General features: G+C 41.4%; 1 protein-coding gene across 1 annotated transcript in view; it reads left to right on the forward strand.

Annotated features, from left to right (window-relative positions):
- Positions 1–11,153, forward strand: part of LOC309401393 (vomeronasal type-2 receptor 26-like) — a gene marked incomplete at both ends in the record, with an annotated part of 43,151 nt that extends 31,998 nt beyond the window's left edge. The window contains 2 exons of the mRNA XM_081970462.1: positions 9,503–9,586; positions 10,212–11,153. Coding sequence (XP_081826588.1) covers positions 9,503–9,586; positions 10,212–11,153 — 1,026 coding nt within the window. The remainder of the gene's footprint in view (positions 1–9,502; positions 9,587–10,211) is intronic.
- Between the last annotated feature and the right edge of the window lie 8,415 nt (positions 11,154–19,568).

Here is a 19,568-nt window from a genome sequence, read left to right on the forward strand (position 1 = left end):
TGCTTCCATCTCTGGCCATTGGGGGCATGCAACTGGCCCCCATGGAGCGGGCGTGCAATTTGGGCGTCCTCCTGGATGCCCGGCTGTCCATGGACGACCATGTGACAGCCGTGGCAAGGGGGGCATTCCACCAGGTCCGCCTGGTGCGCCAATTGTGCCCCCTATTAGACCGGGATGCCTTACGCACAGTCACTCATGCGCTGGTGACGTCTCGCCTAGAATACTGCAATGCTCTCTACATGGGGCTTCCCTTGAGATGCACTCGGAGACTGCAGTTGGTCCAGAATGCGGCCGCGCGGGTGATTATGGGGAATACTAGATACTCCCATGTAACACCTCTCCTGCGCGAGCTGCACTGGCTTCCTGTGGTCTATCGGATGCGTTTCTTTAAAGCGCTCCATGGCACAGGACCTAGTTACCTGCGGGATCGCATCCTGCCCCATACATCCCTGCGACCAATCCGCTCGCACAGAGAGGGACTTCTCCAGGTGCCGTCCACTAAACAGTGTCGGGGGGCGACGCCTAGGAGCAGAGCCTTCTCTGTAATGGGCCCAGCCCTGTGAAATGACCTCCCCCTTGACATCAGGATTACCTCCGATCTCCGCTCCTTCCGTGTAAAGCTCAAGACCCACCTTTTCCAATTAGCTGGCCTGGCTCAACCATAGTTTTATCCCATTGCTCATGACAGTCTTTTTTAAATTTGTAATTTTAACTGAGGGTATTTTAATTGTTAATTTAATTCTATTATTACTATTGTATGCATTTAACGATTGTTACCTCCTCCATGTACATGTACGTGTATGTGTTTGTATGTATGTGTATATGTATTGTATGTATATGTATATTTGTATGGGTTTTTATTGTACGCCGCCCCGAGTCCTTCTGGAGAGGAAGCGGCTAACAAATTAAATTTATTCTATTTATTCTATTCTAACAGTGAGAACAGGACACGAAACCACTGATTGGTTCAAAGTTAAGAAAACGGTTCGGCAAGGCTCTATACTGTCGCCCTACCTATTTAACTTAGATGTAGGACACAGCAGAGGTGGTTTCTGCCGGTTCATCCCAGATTGGCTGAACCGGTAGTGGCGGTGGCTGGAGGCTCCGCCCATCTGCCCGTATGCTCCCCCCCCCCCACAGATCCTGCCCTGGGTCTCCACAGGAACTCGGTCTGCTTTAAAGTGAGGTTATTAAACTGACTTCTGCATTTCAAATGTCTGAAAGAAATTCAGCCAATTAAAGAGTTTATATAGAAATATTTGAAATAAATTATATGAATGAAGACAATGAAATAATATACCAATATTAAGCAATTTCATCACTGGGGGTTTTCAAAAAGAGACAGGACAGTCATTTGTCTGAAATGGTATTGGGTCTCCTGCTTGAGGACTAGAGCAGAACTGTCACTCAATTTCATTGAGGGCTGCATCAGGGTTGTGTTTGACTTTTGTGGGGAGCTGTGGCCAAGGTGGATGTGGACAGCATGATGTCGCTACTGTCAGGGGGCGCCTATGGTAGCCCAAATGCTCTGCCAGCAAAAATGGGATCCCAAACTCCGTTTTCAGCTTAGACAGCCTCCTGCAACCCTCTGCCAGTGAAAACAGAGGTCGGGTGGGGTGGGGATACTCTAGCTCCCTTTTTGCTGGCAGAGGCATTGTGGCCAGGTCTAATTACCCTGCAGGCTGGATCTGGGCCTTGAATTTGATCCCCTGGTCTAAGGTCTCCTGCTTGACTAGAAGACTCCCCAGCTCTATTCTGATTGATAATGGACTAAGTGAATGGGTGAGTTATAATGTGACCAGGAGGGGGTGCTCTATGAGGACCACCCATGAACCTTACCCACAGATAATTCAGAGCTCCCTGGTTTCAAAGGGAGCATACAAGACATCAGGACAGAACATCAAGGGAACTACCAATATTCATGCAGTTATTGTTTGAAACGTCTCTCAGCCGTGGAGAAAGGCCCTTAGATTTACCATCTGACTTTTATCATTAAAACTGGCACAAACTACCAATAACTTCTCTTTTATCTTAAGATCAACTACAGTGTCATCAACCAGATGGCTGAGCAAAATCATCGTTTTCCTTTTTCATATCGGCTGACCCCAAACCAAGAACCTCCTTACTCAGCCATTGTCCAGCTGCTCCTGCATTTCCGATGGACGTGGATCGGCCTCCTTTCTCAGAAAAATGAAAGAGGAGAAAAATTCAAAAGACGCTTGGAAGTTCTCGCTCTAAAAAATGGGATTTGCATTGTTCTCTCAGGGACCGTCCCAGAATCATATATGCCGACAATTGCTGGAGACCCTGTCCTCCACGAAAGAAGGAAAATGTTCATTTCTCTTATCGAGAGTCAAATAAAAATTATAGTATGCCAACTGGATTTTCGGGCCTTTGCAATTTTAGCACTAATGATACAAACAATTGATAAGATTAATACATCCATTGTGGGAAGGGTGTGGATTGCAACAACTTTGACAGCTTTGAGTGTAAATATTTTTGAGCTCGTGGTTGATCTCCAAAATAAACATGCTTTGTTTTCCTTCCTCATCCAGACAAAGAGAAGGGCTCAGTATTATGACTTTAAATCTTATGCATCTATAGTTATATCATATGGAAAGGAAGCATTCCAGTGTTCCTATTCAAGTCCTCTGTTATCTAAGAAAATTTGGAAAAAATGCAGAGAAAAAGAGAACTGGGAATTCCCACCCCATGATGTGATTGCAAGAATCCTGTCTCAGGATTCCTCCAGTATTTCCCAAATAATTCAAGTTGTGGCCTGGGTCCTCAGTGCTGCCTCTTCCTCCCAACGGAGTAAGAGGAGAATGCAAGTTGGATACCATCAATCACACCAGATTGTGCAGCCATGGCAGGTAAGTCTCCTCCTTTGAGGTTCAATTGATTCTCCACTTCCAATTCCTCAATATTAAATTAGATGTAGAAAGTTGTGAGATATTCCAAAGAGCAGTTGCCCAGTTTGTGGTATTTGAGAGTGTCAACCCTGAAGCTGACCTGACTGAGGCCATTTTGAAGCTTCAGTGTTGCCACATGGGAGTCGAGGGATAAGGAGGGGGGAATGGAGATAGCCTGGGTTTTGTAGCCAAAACAAAATATTTTTTCCTGGGAACCAAGGACATTTACACTGATGGCTGGAGGGAGGATGAGTGCAGTTACCCAGCAACCAGATGACACCTTGTTTGGATCATGTGACTGATTGTTTGGAAAGGAGAGGAAAACTTTTAATTTTAATTAGGTGAAAACTGTTGAAACATTTAGAGTCAGTTTTCACCAGCCTATATGCTAATATGATATGTCCAACAAAACTGATATTTGAGGAACCTGCTTGCCTCAGAGTCCTATTTGCTAGGGGCATATTACTTCCTTATTTAATGATTCAATATTTCAGTATGCTATTTTTATGCCAATTATCAGGTTGTGAGTATTGTTCTTTTTACAATTTTTCCTTGTTCCTATTGTTTCTATAGAATATTGATTGTATTTGTTAAAATTTAACAAACATATAGTTCTAATAATAATAAACATATTTATGTTAAGTTATAATCTTCCATTATTTAATCATTAATTAATTTAATTATTCAATATTTCAATATGCTATTTTTATATTATTCTTTTTGGATCTTGAGCTTGTCTTCTGGGCTGTTGACTATTCCTGCCAGGTTAGTTTTATCTGCAAATTTGATGAGTTCCCCTTCAGCCAGTTACAAGGCCACCTGATGGTGGTGTTATCTATTCCATGTTTTCAAAGATGTTTCATTTATTTATTTATTTGTTAGTTTGTCGAACATGTACAAGATATCAAGTATAAGTATGAACATGGACATGAACGAAGGAAATAAATACAAATAAATGGGAACAGTAGGACAGGGACGGGAGACATGCTGGTGCGCTTATGCACTCCCCCCTTTAGGAATGGGGTGAGGTTCACCGTAGACAATTTACAGTTTCAGGCTGTAACAACGGAGTTGGGTAGAGAATTCCAGGCACTGACCACTCTGTTGCTGAAGTCATATTTTCTGCTATCACGTTTGGAACGGTTTACTTTGAGTTCGTATCGAATGCTGACCCTTGTATTATTGAGGTTGAAGCTGAAGAAGTTGTTGACAGGTAAGACGTTGTAGCAGTCAATGTTGTGTACTATGCTTAGTTCAGACCACAGGTGGTGCAGTACCAGATTAGCCAAGCCCAAAATTTCAAGCCTGTTCTAAGTATTCTATTGTGAGTAAAGGAGTGGAGTACTTTTCTCGTGAAATATCTCTGGACCCCCTCAATCATATTGATGTCTGATATACAGTGTGGATTCCAGGCAGATCAGCTGTATTCGAGAATGGTCTGGCAAAGGTTTTGTAAGTCCTAGTTTGAAGTACAATGTTACCAGAGGAGAAGCTTTGCAAAATTAGGTTAACAACTCTTAACACCTTTTTGGCAATGCTGTTACACTGAGCTCTGTGGCTTAGATCGCTTGAGATGAGTCCTCCTTGATCCTTGATGGAGTGAGAGTTGTGTACGAGGTCATTTCCGCCCAACCTGTAATTTGTGCTCTGATTTTTATTGCCAGTGTGTAGGACAGAGCATTTCTTAGTTGACATTTGGAGTTGCCAAATGAGTGACCATTCTGACTCATGGTCAAGGTCACTTTGTAGGGCGACCTTGAACATATGAGAGAAACTTTTGAAAAAGAGCTGTAAATTCATGGGGAATGACTGAAAGAAACCTCCCATGAAATCTGAATCAATATGTTTCAGATGACAGTGGTGATTTGAAGAGGTGGAATTATTCAGAGCACCTCCAATCCAGGATAATAGCAAGAAAATTATTGAATAAAGGCTCAAATTGACATATTTTTCTATGTTTCTTCAGCTTCATAGGTTCCTGAGAAGCTTCCAACATCACAATATTTCCAGAGATGAGAATTCTTTGGAAGAAAATGGAGTTCCTGTTGCTGATTTTGATCTCATGCAGTGGACATCACTTTTGAACAAATCAGATGCGGGGGTGAAAATTGGATATGTAGAAAGACGAGCCTCCTCGGAAGTCAAGATTTCTGTCAATCAAAGTGCCATCCAATGGCCAACATTATTTAACAAAGTAGTTGAGAATGCTCGGATTTTGCTCTCAATAAGAATTATCTCAATAAGATTTTGCTCTCAATAAGTTTATCTCAATAAGAATTATTTCTCATGGAGCAGAAAAAAATAATTCTTATTGAGGCCAATTGAAATAACTTCCAAATGAGTGAACAAAGCCTCATTAATTTATTAGATATTGTCAGAGTTTGTTGTATAACTTCAAATCCATAAAGCACACACAGATAACTGATTCAGCTGGATTCATTAATTTCTTTCTATACATAAGAAAAGATGAATAAATGTACAATACCAACAGGTGGTTCTTCCAAGTAAACACAAGGCAGGAGAGTTACAGGCAAATACAAGCAGTTAGTTTCATATCAGCAGACAAGCCCAGACAGACTGATAGTTTACTTCACAGAGCACCAGTCTGCTTAATACTGCTAAGCCACACCCAGACTTCTTACTTAAGTTTCTGCATCCAATTCTTTGCACACACTCAGATCTCTTTAAGCTCCAATTGGCTGAATTAGTTGCTATGGCTATTCATTGGCTAACCTTGTTCCCATGTCTCTCCCAGTCATGAATATTTTAATAGATATCATTTCACTTTAGAGGTTTTACAATAATCCATCACACACTGGAACCTACTGCATTGCGTTGTAGGATTTGCAATGTACATTATTAAACTGGGATATGTTACTATTATTTATAGTACATCAAATTATCTTTTTTTCGGTAAGAGAAAAACCAGAATGTCTATGTAGATTCTCAGTCATGCAGGTCATGGATGTGCCAAAGGTGCTTTTTCAAAAGGCACCTGGACTTTGTTTTCCTTTGAAGATGTTTCACTTCTCATCCAAGCTTCTTCAGTTCTGACTGAATGGTGGAGGTTGGAAAGATTTGGAACTGCTGAAAAGACAGTGTTGTAAACAGGATATAGATTCAGCAATTACAGGAAGATTCCACCACCATTTGCACTATTCAGGTGACCCTGAGGGCACAGATAAATTCCAAGTGGCCTCAACAACATTCAGAAAGTCTGCTAACAACCAGATGACTGCAAGAAATATAAATCCATCCATACTCCACCATTCAGTCAGAACTGAAGAAGCTTCTGGAACTGAGAAGCGAAACGTCTTCGCAGTCGCCAACTTCAGGCTGGGTTTTGACCTTAAAGCGTGGTCAGAGCTGCCTTCTTTCTATAAATCATGGTGGGGTGTGTGGAGTGCTGGCTTTGTTTCAGTAAGTGGAATGATTGGTCATGTGGTTGTATCATGATAGGTAGATTGGTGCTGATTGGTGCTGGCTGTGTGTCCATTGTTGTTTCGTGTTGTAACGGCCTGGGTGTTGGGTGGGGCTCGTTTGTTGACTAGGGCTGGTTTCCAGATGTCTGCTATGCGGGAGGTATCGTCATGTATATTCATGTTGTGGGGGTGTTTCTCTATTTTAATAGCTTCCAGAATTATTCTCTTGTTGAAGTGTTCAGTTTTAGAGATTAACCTCATTCCTTCAAAATTAATTTCATGTCTTGAAGGTGCTGGAAAGGTGCTGGAAAAAGGAGGCAGTTATTTCTTTGCTTTCTTTTTTACTGCATTCCTGTGTTTTGTGATGCATTTATTCTCCTGTTCGTTTGTCCTATGTATATTGCAGGGCAGATTTTGAATGGGATTTTGTAGACTCCTTGGTTTTCTAGCTGGATTTTGTCTTTGTGGTTTCTTAAGATGTTGGCTATTTTTGGACAGTGTTGAAGGCTATCTTGATATTGTGTTTGTGGAGAATTTCGCTGATTTTATCTGTGGTGCCTTTGATGTAAGGGAGGAGGGTGATGCCGTTGTCCTGTTCTGTGTCTCGGTTTTTGGGGGGAGTCTCCCTTTGGATTTGGTTGGTAATTGTTTTTCTTTGGAATCCTTTGGAGATTAATATGTTTGTGAGAGTGTGTTATTCAGTTTTCAGGTGGTCTTTGTCAGCTAGGCATTTGGTTCTGTAGATGAGGGTCTTGGCTACAGAGTTGATCTGTGCAGGGTGGTGATGGGATTATGCGTTTAAGTAGCGGTTGGTGTTTTTTTTTTTCCTGGTAGATGGTGTGTCTTAGGGAGCCATTGGGTTTTTTGTAGATTAGGACGTCCAGAAAAGGAAGTTGGTTGTTTGCTTCTATTTCCATAGTGAATTGCATTTTGGGGTGTAGGCGGTTGAGATGTGTGAGGAAGTTGTCCAGTTTTTCTTTCCCGTGTGGCCAAATCACGAAAGTGTCATCAACAAACCCAAACTCTGGCTTAGATATGTTGATGACACTTTTGTGATTGTGTGTGTGTGTGTGTGTGTGTGTGTGTGTGTGTGTGTGTGCGCGTGTGTGTGTATCCTTATATATCTCCATATATGTATATATGTTTATGTATGTATATGTATACGTGTATATGTGTATGTATGTATGTATGTATGTATGTATGTATGTATGTATGTGTGTGTGTATTGTGTCACAACCCCTGGTATGCCCAAATATGGGAGGGAGCATACTGCTTCCCTTTTCTGTCTATCGGTTCACCCTAGGAGCCATCCAGGCAGAAAGCCATTTTTTTATGTTGCCTTGTTATATTTGTGTTGCATTTGGCAACAGGCAAATAGGCAACATACCTGTTTCCCTGGCTTAGCTGATAAAGGAGGAGAGCCTGTGGCTTAGTGGCTAATACAACTGCCTAATATGTAATACAGCCCAGGTAAAATCCCCAGTAAGGATATGGCTAGTTGATGAGAGCTAAATAGCTTGAAATAGAACTATACTAGTCTCCCTTTATTTATTTATCAGGACAAATACAACGTGTGTGTGTGTGTGTGTGTGTGTGTGTGTGTGTGTGTGAGTGTGTGTGTGTGTGAGAGAGAGAGAGAGATAGCATTCTCATTCATGCATTAAGGAGAAACACCTTTTGCAATAGCACTATTTTCCTTCGGAAGAAAGAATAAGGCAATGTTTTGGGATCTACAATGGAGATTGATAGAGAAAGAGAATGGCCTTTCATTGCAAGTAGAGTAATTAAATTTCACGCCATTACTTCTTGACTGATTTTCTCAATGTGCTCCTGAACTTCTGGAAGCCAGTTGATTTCACTAAATCCTTCTAATTCATACATTACCCTGACTAATCTTTCTGTTTATGTTTAGATGGTACCTTATTCAAGATGTTCAGAAAGTTGCTCCCCAGGTTACACCAAGATTGTGAGAGAGGGAGCCCCAGTTTGCTGCTACGATTGTTCTCTCTGTATGGAAGGAACATACTCCAGGCAAAAAGGTACAGTACGTGGCTCCAAAAATAGGGGGGGAAATCAGGATTCAATTAAAATTCTCTATTTCTTTTGGGGGGTATTTGATCAAGAAGCAAAAAAAAAAAAAAAGCAATACATTTCTTGAAGGCATCAACAAACTTTTCCAAGATTGGGCACTATCAGCAAATTTGGATATGATGTGAGCATTTAAATAAATAATGGAAGATTGCGGATTTCTATAGAGTTGCTTGCTTTGTTTTTGGAAAGAGTTTTTGAGAGCTGATAATAACATTCAACTTCAGCCTTTAAAAGAGTTATTAATTATTATTATTATTATTATTATTATTATTATTATTATTATTATTATTATTATTATTATTTATTCACATTTCTAAACCGCCCCGTCTCCCAGTGTTGATTACTTTAACTAATGATGTGTCATATGGATATCTGGGCAGAAATATTATATTACCAAGTTTCCCCGAAAATATGACAGCGTCTTATTTTCTTTTGCCCCACGAAAGATGGCCTTGGGCTTATCATCAGGGAGGGCTTATTGTTTTGGGGTTACCGGCCGGCTGCTCCCTTGTGAACTGGCTCCCGAAGAGCCAGGCACAGCCTCAGGGGCGAAGCAGTTATGAGGTAACCATGCTCATGAGCAGCTGCCCGGCAAATCCCCTCTCCAGCTGGGCAGAGCGCCATTCACTGACCTAGGGGTATCACTAAGACACAGGCCAAGTGACACTCTGCCCGACCCCCAGCTCCCGCGGCTTGGCACATTCGGGATACCCCCTAGGTCAGTGCAAGGAGCTCTGCCCGGCTGGAGAGGGGGTTGCTCGAGCGCCTGTTCCACCCCAAGCTTCACCAAGCCCTTGTGCAGCTCTCCCAGTGCACTGCCGCTGGCCACTGCTAGCCACCGCCGCCCGCTGCCACCGCCACCACGCTCTGAGCATAACTTCCAAACTCCAAACCTCAGGGCCGAGTCTTCCAGCATCGGCTGCTCTAGGAGTGCTCTCTATGGTGGGCCAGCTGGCGGACAGAGAGTCTTCCAGACAGAGAGTCTTCCAGCAGCCGGGCCACCATAGAGAGCACTCCTAGAGTGGCCGATGCTGGAAGACTCAGCCCCAAATTTTGGAGTTTGGAAATTATGCTCAGAGCGTGGCAGCGGCGGACAGCGGCGGACAGCAGCGGACAGAAGTGGACAGCAGCAGTGCCCTGGGAGAACTGTGCAAGGGCTTGGTGAGGCTTGTGGTGGAATAGGCGTTCGAGCAACCCCCCTCTCCAGCCGGGCAGAGCTCCTAGCACTGACCTAGGGGGTATCCCAAATGTGCCAAGCTGCAGGAGCTGGGGGGTGGGCAGAGCATGACGTGGCTTGGTGTCTTAGTGATACCCCCTAGGTCAGTGAATGGCGTTCTGCCCGGCTGGAGAGGGGATTTGCTGGGCGGCTGCTCGTGAGCGTGGTTACCTTAGAACTGCTTCGCCACTGAGGCTGTGCCCGGCTCTTCGGGAGCCCACTCGCACGGCAGCAGCCGCCCGGCAACTCCCCCCTCCGGCCAGGCAGAACACCACTCCTCAACCTAGTGGTATCCCGAAGGCGGCAAGCAACATGAGCACCTTCCCCCCTCCCAGGTCCCATGGGTTGGCGCCTTTGGGATACCGTTAGGTCGGTGTGCGGTGCTCTTCCTAGCTGGAGGATGGGGTTGGGTTGTCCAGGGGGGTTATTTTCAGAGGTGGGCTTATATTTTTGCCCACCCGAAAAATATGGCAAGGCATTAGTTTCAGGACAGGTCGTATTTTCGGGGAAACATGGTAGTCCTTGAAAATGAAGTAATTGATTTCTGATGCAGTTTTTATGCTCCTACAGCTGCAGAAACAGATACATGCTAACCATTTTTTTCCAGATGCAGCACATTGTGAAAAGTGTCCAGATGACCAGTATTCCAATAAGAAGCGAGATCAGTGTGTCCCCAAAAATATAAGCTTCTTATCCTATGAAGAATTATTGGGATACATCCTGGGTTTCTTTGCCATTGCTTTATCCCTAACCACTGCCTTTATTCTGGGGATCTTCATTAAATACCGAGAAACTCCCATGGTCAAAGCTAACAACCGGGACCTCACCTACATTCTTCTGATCTCCCTCTTGCTTGCTTTCTTGACCCCCCTTCTGTTTATTGGTCATCCCAAGAAAGTGACTTGCCTTCTTCGGCAAGTCACCTTCAGTTTTGTTTTCTCAGTTGCCGTCTCTTCCTTGCTGGCAAAGACGATTATGGTCGTAGTTGCATTTTTGGCCACGAAGCCAGGAAGCAGGATGAGAAAATGGCTAGGGAAGGGTCTGGCCAATTCTATTGTTTTATCCTGCTCTGGTATTCAAGTATGCATCTGTATCATGTGGCTGGGAATCTTTCCCCCATTCCCAGATTCTGACTTTCATTCCCAACCAGGAAATATCCTGCTGCAATGCAATGAAGGCTCTGTCACCATGTTCTACTCTGCTCTTGGCTACATGGGTTTCCTGGCTCTCATTTGCTTCTTTGTGGCATTTCTGGCTCGAAAGCTGCCTGGTTCCTTCAATGAAGCCAAACTGATCACCTTCAGCATGTTGGTTTTTTGCAGTGTTTGGATCTCCTTTGTCCCCACCTACCTGAGCACTAAAGGGAAATATATGGTGGCTGTGCAGATCTTCTCCATCCTGGCTTCCAGCCTGGGTTTACTGGGCTGCATCTTTATCCCCAAATGCTACATTATTATCCTGAGACCTGCCCTGAACACCAAAGAACATCTGATGATGAAAACTTTATTATAAGCAATAATAAAGTATATTATTTTATTTCCCTTAATATATTTATTAATATTGGTTACTGATGCAATATTTATAAATACTCGGTAGAGATTCTTTTGATAATCACAGGGGACATTAACCAATTTGAATGTGGAAAAGTAAATTAAGAAGTAAAATATGAATTTGGAAACTGTACATCTGTCTAGATACTATTTTGTGAAAAAGCTTAGTGACTTGATGGGTTTTGAGGCCTCGGTGGATTATGAACCTTAATTTGCAAAAATACTCCCAAAGAACTACAATGGTAACAATGTGGATAAATTTAACGTGGACTATAAATTTTACTGCTGAAAGAAGAAGAAACAGTGGAAGCGCTTACTCTTAAGATTTATGAGTAATTGATTATTAATTATTGACTTTGTAATCATAGATATATGATATATATATATGCTGATATTTGTACTAATATAATATTAGAGAGTTGAAGGTGATACACCAGGGAGTGTGGGAAATATTTTTCTTTTTTTAAAAAAAAGTTTTTTATTTTTTCTTTCAAATTTATTCTTAAATATACATTCTTATAATTGCTATTTAACATGTGTCAATTCATATCATTTTTCCGCCTGTATATTTACATTTTCATACTTTCTTATTTCCCCTTCCTCTGATTTATCAGTATTGTTTAGAATAAAAATAATATTCTTGGTAATATATTCATCTAAATTACCACTATTCTTCTCATTAGTGATAACTGTAAGTTTTTCTATTTCTCTATATCCATTTCAATTTGATTTCTTAATTTATAGTAATTATCTTCTTTAATAGTTACGCATCTCGAAGTCAACTGTATTCCCAAATATTTCACTCTTTTTACTATTTGAATATCTAATTTCTCCATTGTTTCTCTTTTCTGTTTTTCTGTTATGTTTTTCACTAACATTTTTGTTTTGTCTTTGTTAATTTTCAATCCTGCCACTCCTCCATACTCATCTATTTGTTTGTAATAGTTTTGGACCTTTTTCCATTGGATCCCCAATAGTGAATACCAAGTCATCTGCAAATGCTTGCAATTTATATTCTTCTTTTTTAACTTTCATTCCTTTTATATCTTTATCTTGCCTTATCTTTCTGTTCACAATTTCTAATGTCAATATAAATAATAGTGGATAAAGCAGACACCCTTGTCTAGTCCCTTTTCTAATCAGCACTTTTTCTGTCATATCTCCATTTACTATTACTTTAGCCTGTTGTTCCTTATAGCTGGTTTTAACCTCCCCAAAATCCATCATTTGCAGTTGCATTATCATAAATTGCAAATTTACATTATCAAAAGCTTTCTGTGCATCCAAAAATAACAATGCCATTTGTTTCCCGGGATGTACTTCATAATATTCTAATGCATTCAATATAATTTGCATATTATCTCTAATTTGACTCTTAGGTAAAAAAAACTATTTTGATCTTAGTGTACAAATTCATTTAACAATCTTTTAAGTCTTTCCGCCATTATTGATGCAAAGATTTTATAATCCACGTTTAATAAAGAGATTGGTCTATAGTTCTTTATTTGTTGCAAGTCTGTTTTTTTCTTTTGGGATAAGAGTTATATAAGCCTCCGACCAGGAATCCGGTATTTTTGCTTTCAATAACAGCTCATTAAATACTTCTAACATTATGTTGCTTAGTACATCTTGTAGTATTTTGTATTTTGTAATACTGTTTTATCTTTTCCTCTGCTGTTGTGTCTTGCTGGTAAACAAGAACAACCAACAAAAAACCCCACCAAATTCCTACAAAGAGAGCAAAAGTAATTTTAAAAAATGACCACAATTGTAAAATAAAAATATATCTTTAATCCCCCTTATTCCCTCCAACTCTAACAGTAGGAGAGAAAAGGAGGAAAGAAGAAGGAGAAAAAGGAGAGAAAAAAATAAAAATAATAATAAAAAGTAAAAATCCAATAAGTACCCGTTAGGTGGAAAGTTACAAGTTAAAATCAAAAAAGAAGTTGATTTAAAAATGGAAGCAAGTATAGATTCACGTGAAGAAAATAGCTTCTATTCTTAATATAATCAAAAGCTCCACAGTTCCAAACATTTCCAAAACAAGTCCAGAGCTTCAAAGTTATAATCAGAATAGCGGAGAAACAAAAAGATGACTCCACAGTTGGCATTTTGTCTTATATAATTAAAACAAGTGTTCAAGATAAAGTGTTCAAGGTTATTTTTCCTCTCTCTCTGTTGTCACTAGATGGCTCTGTTGTTTCTTAGAAGAGTAGCTAGGAAGGGGGGGGGGGAAAGGTTCAAAAAAGCAATCTCAAAGATCAGTTCTTTAAATATCAGTTTTTAAAATATCAATTTCAAAATTAAAGTTTTTTACTGGCAATCAACTCTATCCAAACTGCTCTCTATTTCTTCAGACCATTCTCCCAAAACTATTTGCTGAATTCTTCATTTCTATTGGCGTTCGCTTCTCCGCTGCTACTTCCTGGAGAGGTATCCCCCTTTTGTCTTCTCTCTTTGTTCTCAGTCAGTCAATCAGAGAGAAAAAACAAACAAACTTTTGAATGCAGTGTGCCCCAGGGTATTATCAAGATCCCACCTAGATGTTTCACATTGCTTTCTTACTCTCTTTTTTGAAGCCAACTCAATTTTTGACAACTCGCTGTGGCTGTCTTCCTTCCCATCTAGGTCGAAAGCTGTTGCATATGTTCGGGGGGGGGGTTGCAGCCCGTCTCTTCACCTCTGACCCTGCTCTCCTTCCTCACTGCCCCTCCAAGACAGTTTTGAACTCAAAACAAGCCACCCAGGATGATAGGATATCGCCGCTCCTCCAGAGCTCTGAAGATTGCGTGCAAACCGTTGAGACGCTGGCTGATTCGTCCTGGAAATATTTTTCAACTGTGCAAAAATAATTACTGTGTTTGCTATTTTGTAGAAGTACTTTTTGATTATCAGAGATGACTAGTACATTGAACATATAAAAGATAGGAAAGAAAATCTCATCTACATCCTCATCAGCAATATCATCGGAGGCATCAAGCCCGTCTAATCAACAATCGATAGAAAGCACGTTAGGCCTGAAGAAGTCAAGCTCCATGCAGAGTATGCAAGTGATGCTACTATCGATCCAAGAAGCCATGAGCAAAAGTGAGGAAGTTATGTCAAAAAACTATGATGAGATCAAAAATGAGATGGGAGAGATGAAGGGGGATATTCATAAGATGGATGAAAAGATAAGGAACTTCCAGCAAATGATAGTGAAGAATGAACAGAGGATACAGAAAATAGAAATGAGGGCTGAGCAAACAGGAAAAAGAATGGAAGAAATGGACCAAAAGCTACCACAGACTAATAGAACTCTCTTCTAAGACAGTTATCTTTGTCGAGATGGAAAAGGCAGCTCTCTGATATTTCAGAATATTGTGGAAGAGAAAGAGGAAGTCCTGGTTGAAGAGTTGCTGACTGGAGTATTACAGAAAAAGAAGCATGATGTACAAACTGAAATGGACAAAATATTCAGAATCCATACGAACTATGCAAGAAGGCAAACATTACCAAAAGAGGTGCACGTGAGGTTTACCAAGAAGATGCTGGGAGATTAAATACAGAAAAGAACTAGAGATGAGCCTATGAAGTACAAAGGGAGTTAAATTCTGACCTTAAAACAAATACCTAGGAGAGTTAGAGAGGAGAGGAGAGCAGAGGAGACAGCATCAATGATGTCAGAAATTAGATCAGAGGTGGGTTGCAAATCTCCAAGGCTACTGGTTCGCTCATGTTCGCTCGCTCGTGTGCACGGGATTCTTCTGCACATGTGCAGAAGCATCCGAGTGGGTAGGCAGAGCCTACCACCACTACCGGTTTGCCCAATCCAGGTCGAACTGGGAGCATTCCACCTCTGAAACAGATGTGCAAGAGGTAGACATAGCAACGAACATGTGGGCAGATCACAACCTCATAAAAGTTACATGGAAGGGACAAAGGAAGAAACTGAGATGGACAATAAATCAAACTATTTTAAAAGACAAGGAGTTCACACAAATGATGGAAAAAGAAATAGAATTTTGTTTTGAAGTAAATAGAAAAGAAGAAACATCCCTGCAAAAAGTCTGGGATATGGCAAAAGCATACATGCGAGGATTAGCGATAACATACCGCATTTTTCAGAGTATAAGACAAATCTTTTTACCCCAATTAAGAGGGTGAAAATCTCAGTGTGACTTACACTCTGAATGTAGCCCCACCTACCCGATCATTGTCTCACATTTTCAGGTGGTTCCAGGCGGTGGGGATCCTCACTTCTATTTGGATTTTGGTAATGAGCCTTTTATACATTTAAAACAAACCCTATCACCCTATGTGTATTTAACTGGAGGGGGGTAGGGTGGGGTATGATTTTCATGGGGGCAGAAGAGAGACTTGGCACTGAAGGCTCTACTCCCGAGATGCCTCATTTTCCTACCTATAACCGTAGGCATTGAAAGCCTGGCTTTCTCTCAGCAAGCCCGATAGAGAAACAGCACTTCAGTCCTTCTGGATGCTGCCATCTCATAAACAGGTTGCCTGGCTTCCCAGCAATCCCCCTGCACCTTTGCTCCTGAGGTCAGAGCCCAATTCCTGATGTGGCCCTGAGAAGTGCGGGGGTCGGGACTCGGTTGGTGAAACGGGCACTGAGCAGGCGGCATAAGGCAGTTGCTGTGATCTACACCACCTGGAATGCCTTCTTTTCAGATCCGCCACCATCCACATGTCTGGTTGAAGATCCACCCCTCTCTTCCCTACATATTCATATAAAAGGACAGATTTATCATGACAGCCATTCGAGTGGACAGTGAACTGCCTCTGATTCTGATCATGCTCCAACTGGATGGGGAAGCCGCTACCGCTAGGCTCCAGCTGGTTGAGTGGAACCACCTGTGCCATGGAGGAAACACCCCCTGCGCCTTCCGCCCCTCTTCCCCACAACTGGCTGCTTTGCCTTTGTCCATGCATGGTGGGGAAGAGCTTGGAGAGGAGCCCAGGTGGTGGGGGAGAGTGTGGAATGGGGGGGATCCATCTCCTCATATCTTGATCAAGCAGTCCTTGCAGGCCAGCTGTCAGGGGAGCAATCCATGGGGTTCTCCTACCAGGAAACTTTATAATGGGAAGAGAGGGGGGGAACCCCTCTGGTTGCCAAGCTCGGTGACAGGAGCCAAAGCAGCCTTCCGCATGCCAGGTTTTTGGTATTGGGAAGGAAAGTTTTTTCAGGTGCAGCAACATGATTCCCTCCCCAATTGCAAAAACGGTACATGTGGAAGGCGACGGATCTGAAATGACGGCGTTTGGGGCCAGGAGTAAAGAGAAGGTCAGTCTGCAGTGCCCACCATACTTCGAAGTGTGTAGAGTGTTATGGTATAACAATGAGATTAACAGTTATAACTATGACGTTCAATATTTTGTATATTTCAAAGAGACTACATTGTATGATTATGAGAACAATGGTTATAATTAGAGTAAAATGCAATACAATAGTAGAGTTGGAAGGAACCTTGGAGGCTTTCTAGTCCAACCCCCTGCCTAGGCAGGAAACCCTATACCGTTTCAGACAGATGGATATCCAACATCTTCTTAAAGACTTCCAGTGTTGGGGCATTCTCAACTTCTGGAGGCAAGCTGTTCCACTGATTCATTGTTCTAACTGTCAGGAAATTTCTCCTCAGTTCTAAGTTGCTTCTCTCCTTGATTAGTTTCCACCCATTGCTTCTTGTTCTACCCTCAGGTGCCTTGGAGAATACTTTGACTCCCTCTTCTTTGTGGCAACCCCTGAGATATTGGAACACTGCTATCATGTCTCCCCTAGTCCTTCTTTCTCTTAAACTAAACATACCCAGTTCCTGCAACCGTTCTTCATATGTTTTAGTCTCCAGTCCCCTAATCATCTTTGTTGTTCTTCTCTGCACTCTTTCTAGAGTCTCCACCTCTTTTTTACATCGTGGCGACCAGAACTGAATGCAGTATTACAAGTGTGGCCTTACCAAAGCATTAAAAAGTGGTATTAACACTTCACGTGATCTTGATTCTATCTCTCTATTTATGCAGCCTAGAACTGTGTTGGCTTTTTTGGCTGCTGCTGTGCACTGCTGGCTCATATTTAAATGGTTGTCCACTAGGATTCCAAGATCCCTTTCACAGTTACTAATACTGAGCAAGGTACCATCTATACTGTACCTGTGCATTCCGTTTTTGTTGTCTAAATGTAGAACCTTACTCTTTTCACCATTGAATTTCATTTTATTAGATAGTGCCCAATGTTCAAGTTTGTCAAGATCCTTCTGTATCTTAAGCCTATCTTCTGGAGTGTTGGCTATTCCTACCAGCTTGGTGTCATTTGCAAATTTGATGAGTTCCCCATTTATTCCCTCATCCAAATCATTGATGAAGATGTTGAAGTGTAATGGGCCTAAAACAGAGCCTTGGGGTACTCCACTGCATACTTCCCTCCATGTAGATGCAGTTCCATTGAGGACTACACGTTGAGTGTGGTTGGTCAGCCAGTTACAAATCCATCTGGTGGTGATGCTGTCTAACCCACATTCTTCTACTTTATCTAGTAGTAGGTTATGGTCTACCTTATCAAATGCCTTACTGAAGTCCAAGTAAACTATGTCGACGGCATTCCTCTGGTCCACTAATTTTATCACATTATCAAAGAATGCAATAAGATTAGTCTGGCATGATCTGTTTTTGACAAAGCCATGTTGGCTTTTGGCTATTACTTTGTTTGCTTCTAGATGTTCGCAAATTCGTTGCTTGATTATTTTTTCCAGAATCTTTCCTGGTATTGAGGCCAGGCTGATAGGTCTGAGGTTTCCTGGATCTATTTTTTTCCCTTTTTTGAAGATGGGAACCACATCAGCTCTTTTCCAGTCCTCTGGTAGTTCCCCGGTTTCCAGGATCTCTGAAAGATATAATTCAGTGGTTCTGAGATCTCGTCTGCTAGTTCCTTCAGAACCCTGGGGTGTAATCTGTCCGGTACTGGTGATTTTCATTTAGGGCAGACAGGTGCTCACTTACCATTTTCTTCCCTATTTCAATTTGTGTTCCTAATCTGATTTTTGTGGTGCTGTTTTTGATAGGTTGGACTGTTTTATCCCTTTGTGTAAAGACAGATGCAAAACATGAGTTAAATAGTTCTGCTTTCTCCCTGTTGCGTGTCACCTTCTTGCCACTTTCTCCTAGCAATGGACCAATTGTTTCCTTAAACATTTTCTTGTTTTTAACATGTTGGAAGAAGCTTTTTTTTGTTAATTTTTACTTTTGTGGCAAGCCTTTCTTCATTGTGAGCCTTAGCTTTCCTCACTTCATCTTTACAGGCTCGGGCTATTTGCTGATATTCTGCCTTAGTTATGTCCCCCTCTTTCCACTTTTTATACTTACCTTTTTTGTCTTTCAGTTTGTCAGAGAGTTCTTTATGCAGCCATGCTGGTTTCTTTTGGGAGCTGTTATTTTTCTTCTTCATTGGTATTGTGCTAGACTGGGCTTTTGTAATCTCATTTTTCAAAATTTCCCAAGCTTCTTGAGTTGTTTTCCCCTTGAGGATTCTCATCCATGGAATTTTTCTCAAGCTCTCTCTAAGTTTATTGAAATTAGCTTTCTTAAAGTCCAAGACTCTAGTTTGACTTTGTTCTACTACTTGTGTTTGCATAATGTTGAATACTATATATACTTTAAAAGACTTGATACAGACTGTACACTATTGTTGCAGAAATGGAAACATGATATATAATAGAGAAAAATGCATAATACAAAATATATTTTAAAAAAGAAAGAAAAGACCAGGCAGCATGACCATGAGACAACCTTTAAAATAAATCTTTAAGGTTATATCTATACCGCACTACAAAATTGTGGGATTGTGGGTTGTTTGTGTTTTTCAGATGCAACCCATTGTGAAAAGAGTCCAGATGTTCAGTATTCCAATAAAAAGCAAAATAAACATGTCCCTAAAATTATAATTTTCTTATTTTATAAAGAAATTCTGGGTACCATCCTGACTCTCTTTGTCATTGCTTTATTCATAACCATAATTACTGCCTTGATTCTGGGAATCTTCATTAAATATTGAGAAACTCCCGTAGACAAAGCCAACAATCAGAAACTCCCCTACATCCTCCTGGTTTCACTCCTGCCTCTTTCTTGAACTCCCTTCTCTTTATTGGTCACCCCATGAAAATGGCCTCTCTCCTTCAACAATCCATTTTCAGTGTTGATGTTTTTTCCAGTTGCCATGTCTTCCTTGCTGACCAAGACTGTAATGGTGGTGATGGTGGCCTTCCAAGTACAAAGTCCATTGTAGTAATAATTGTGGGTATGATTTTATCAAGGAACGCATGGTTTTCTATCAGTTTTGGGTGACACCTGTCTTCAAACCTGGCATAAGTCTCATAGCACAGGGATC

Source organism: Natrix helvetica, assembly GCF_964273705.1.
Source record: "Natrix helvetica genome assembly, chromosome: 1".
Taxonomy (NCBI): Eukaryota; Metazoa; Chordata; class Lepidosauria; order Squamata; family Natricidae; genus Natrix; species Natrix helvetica.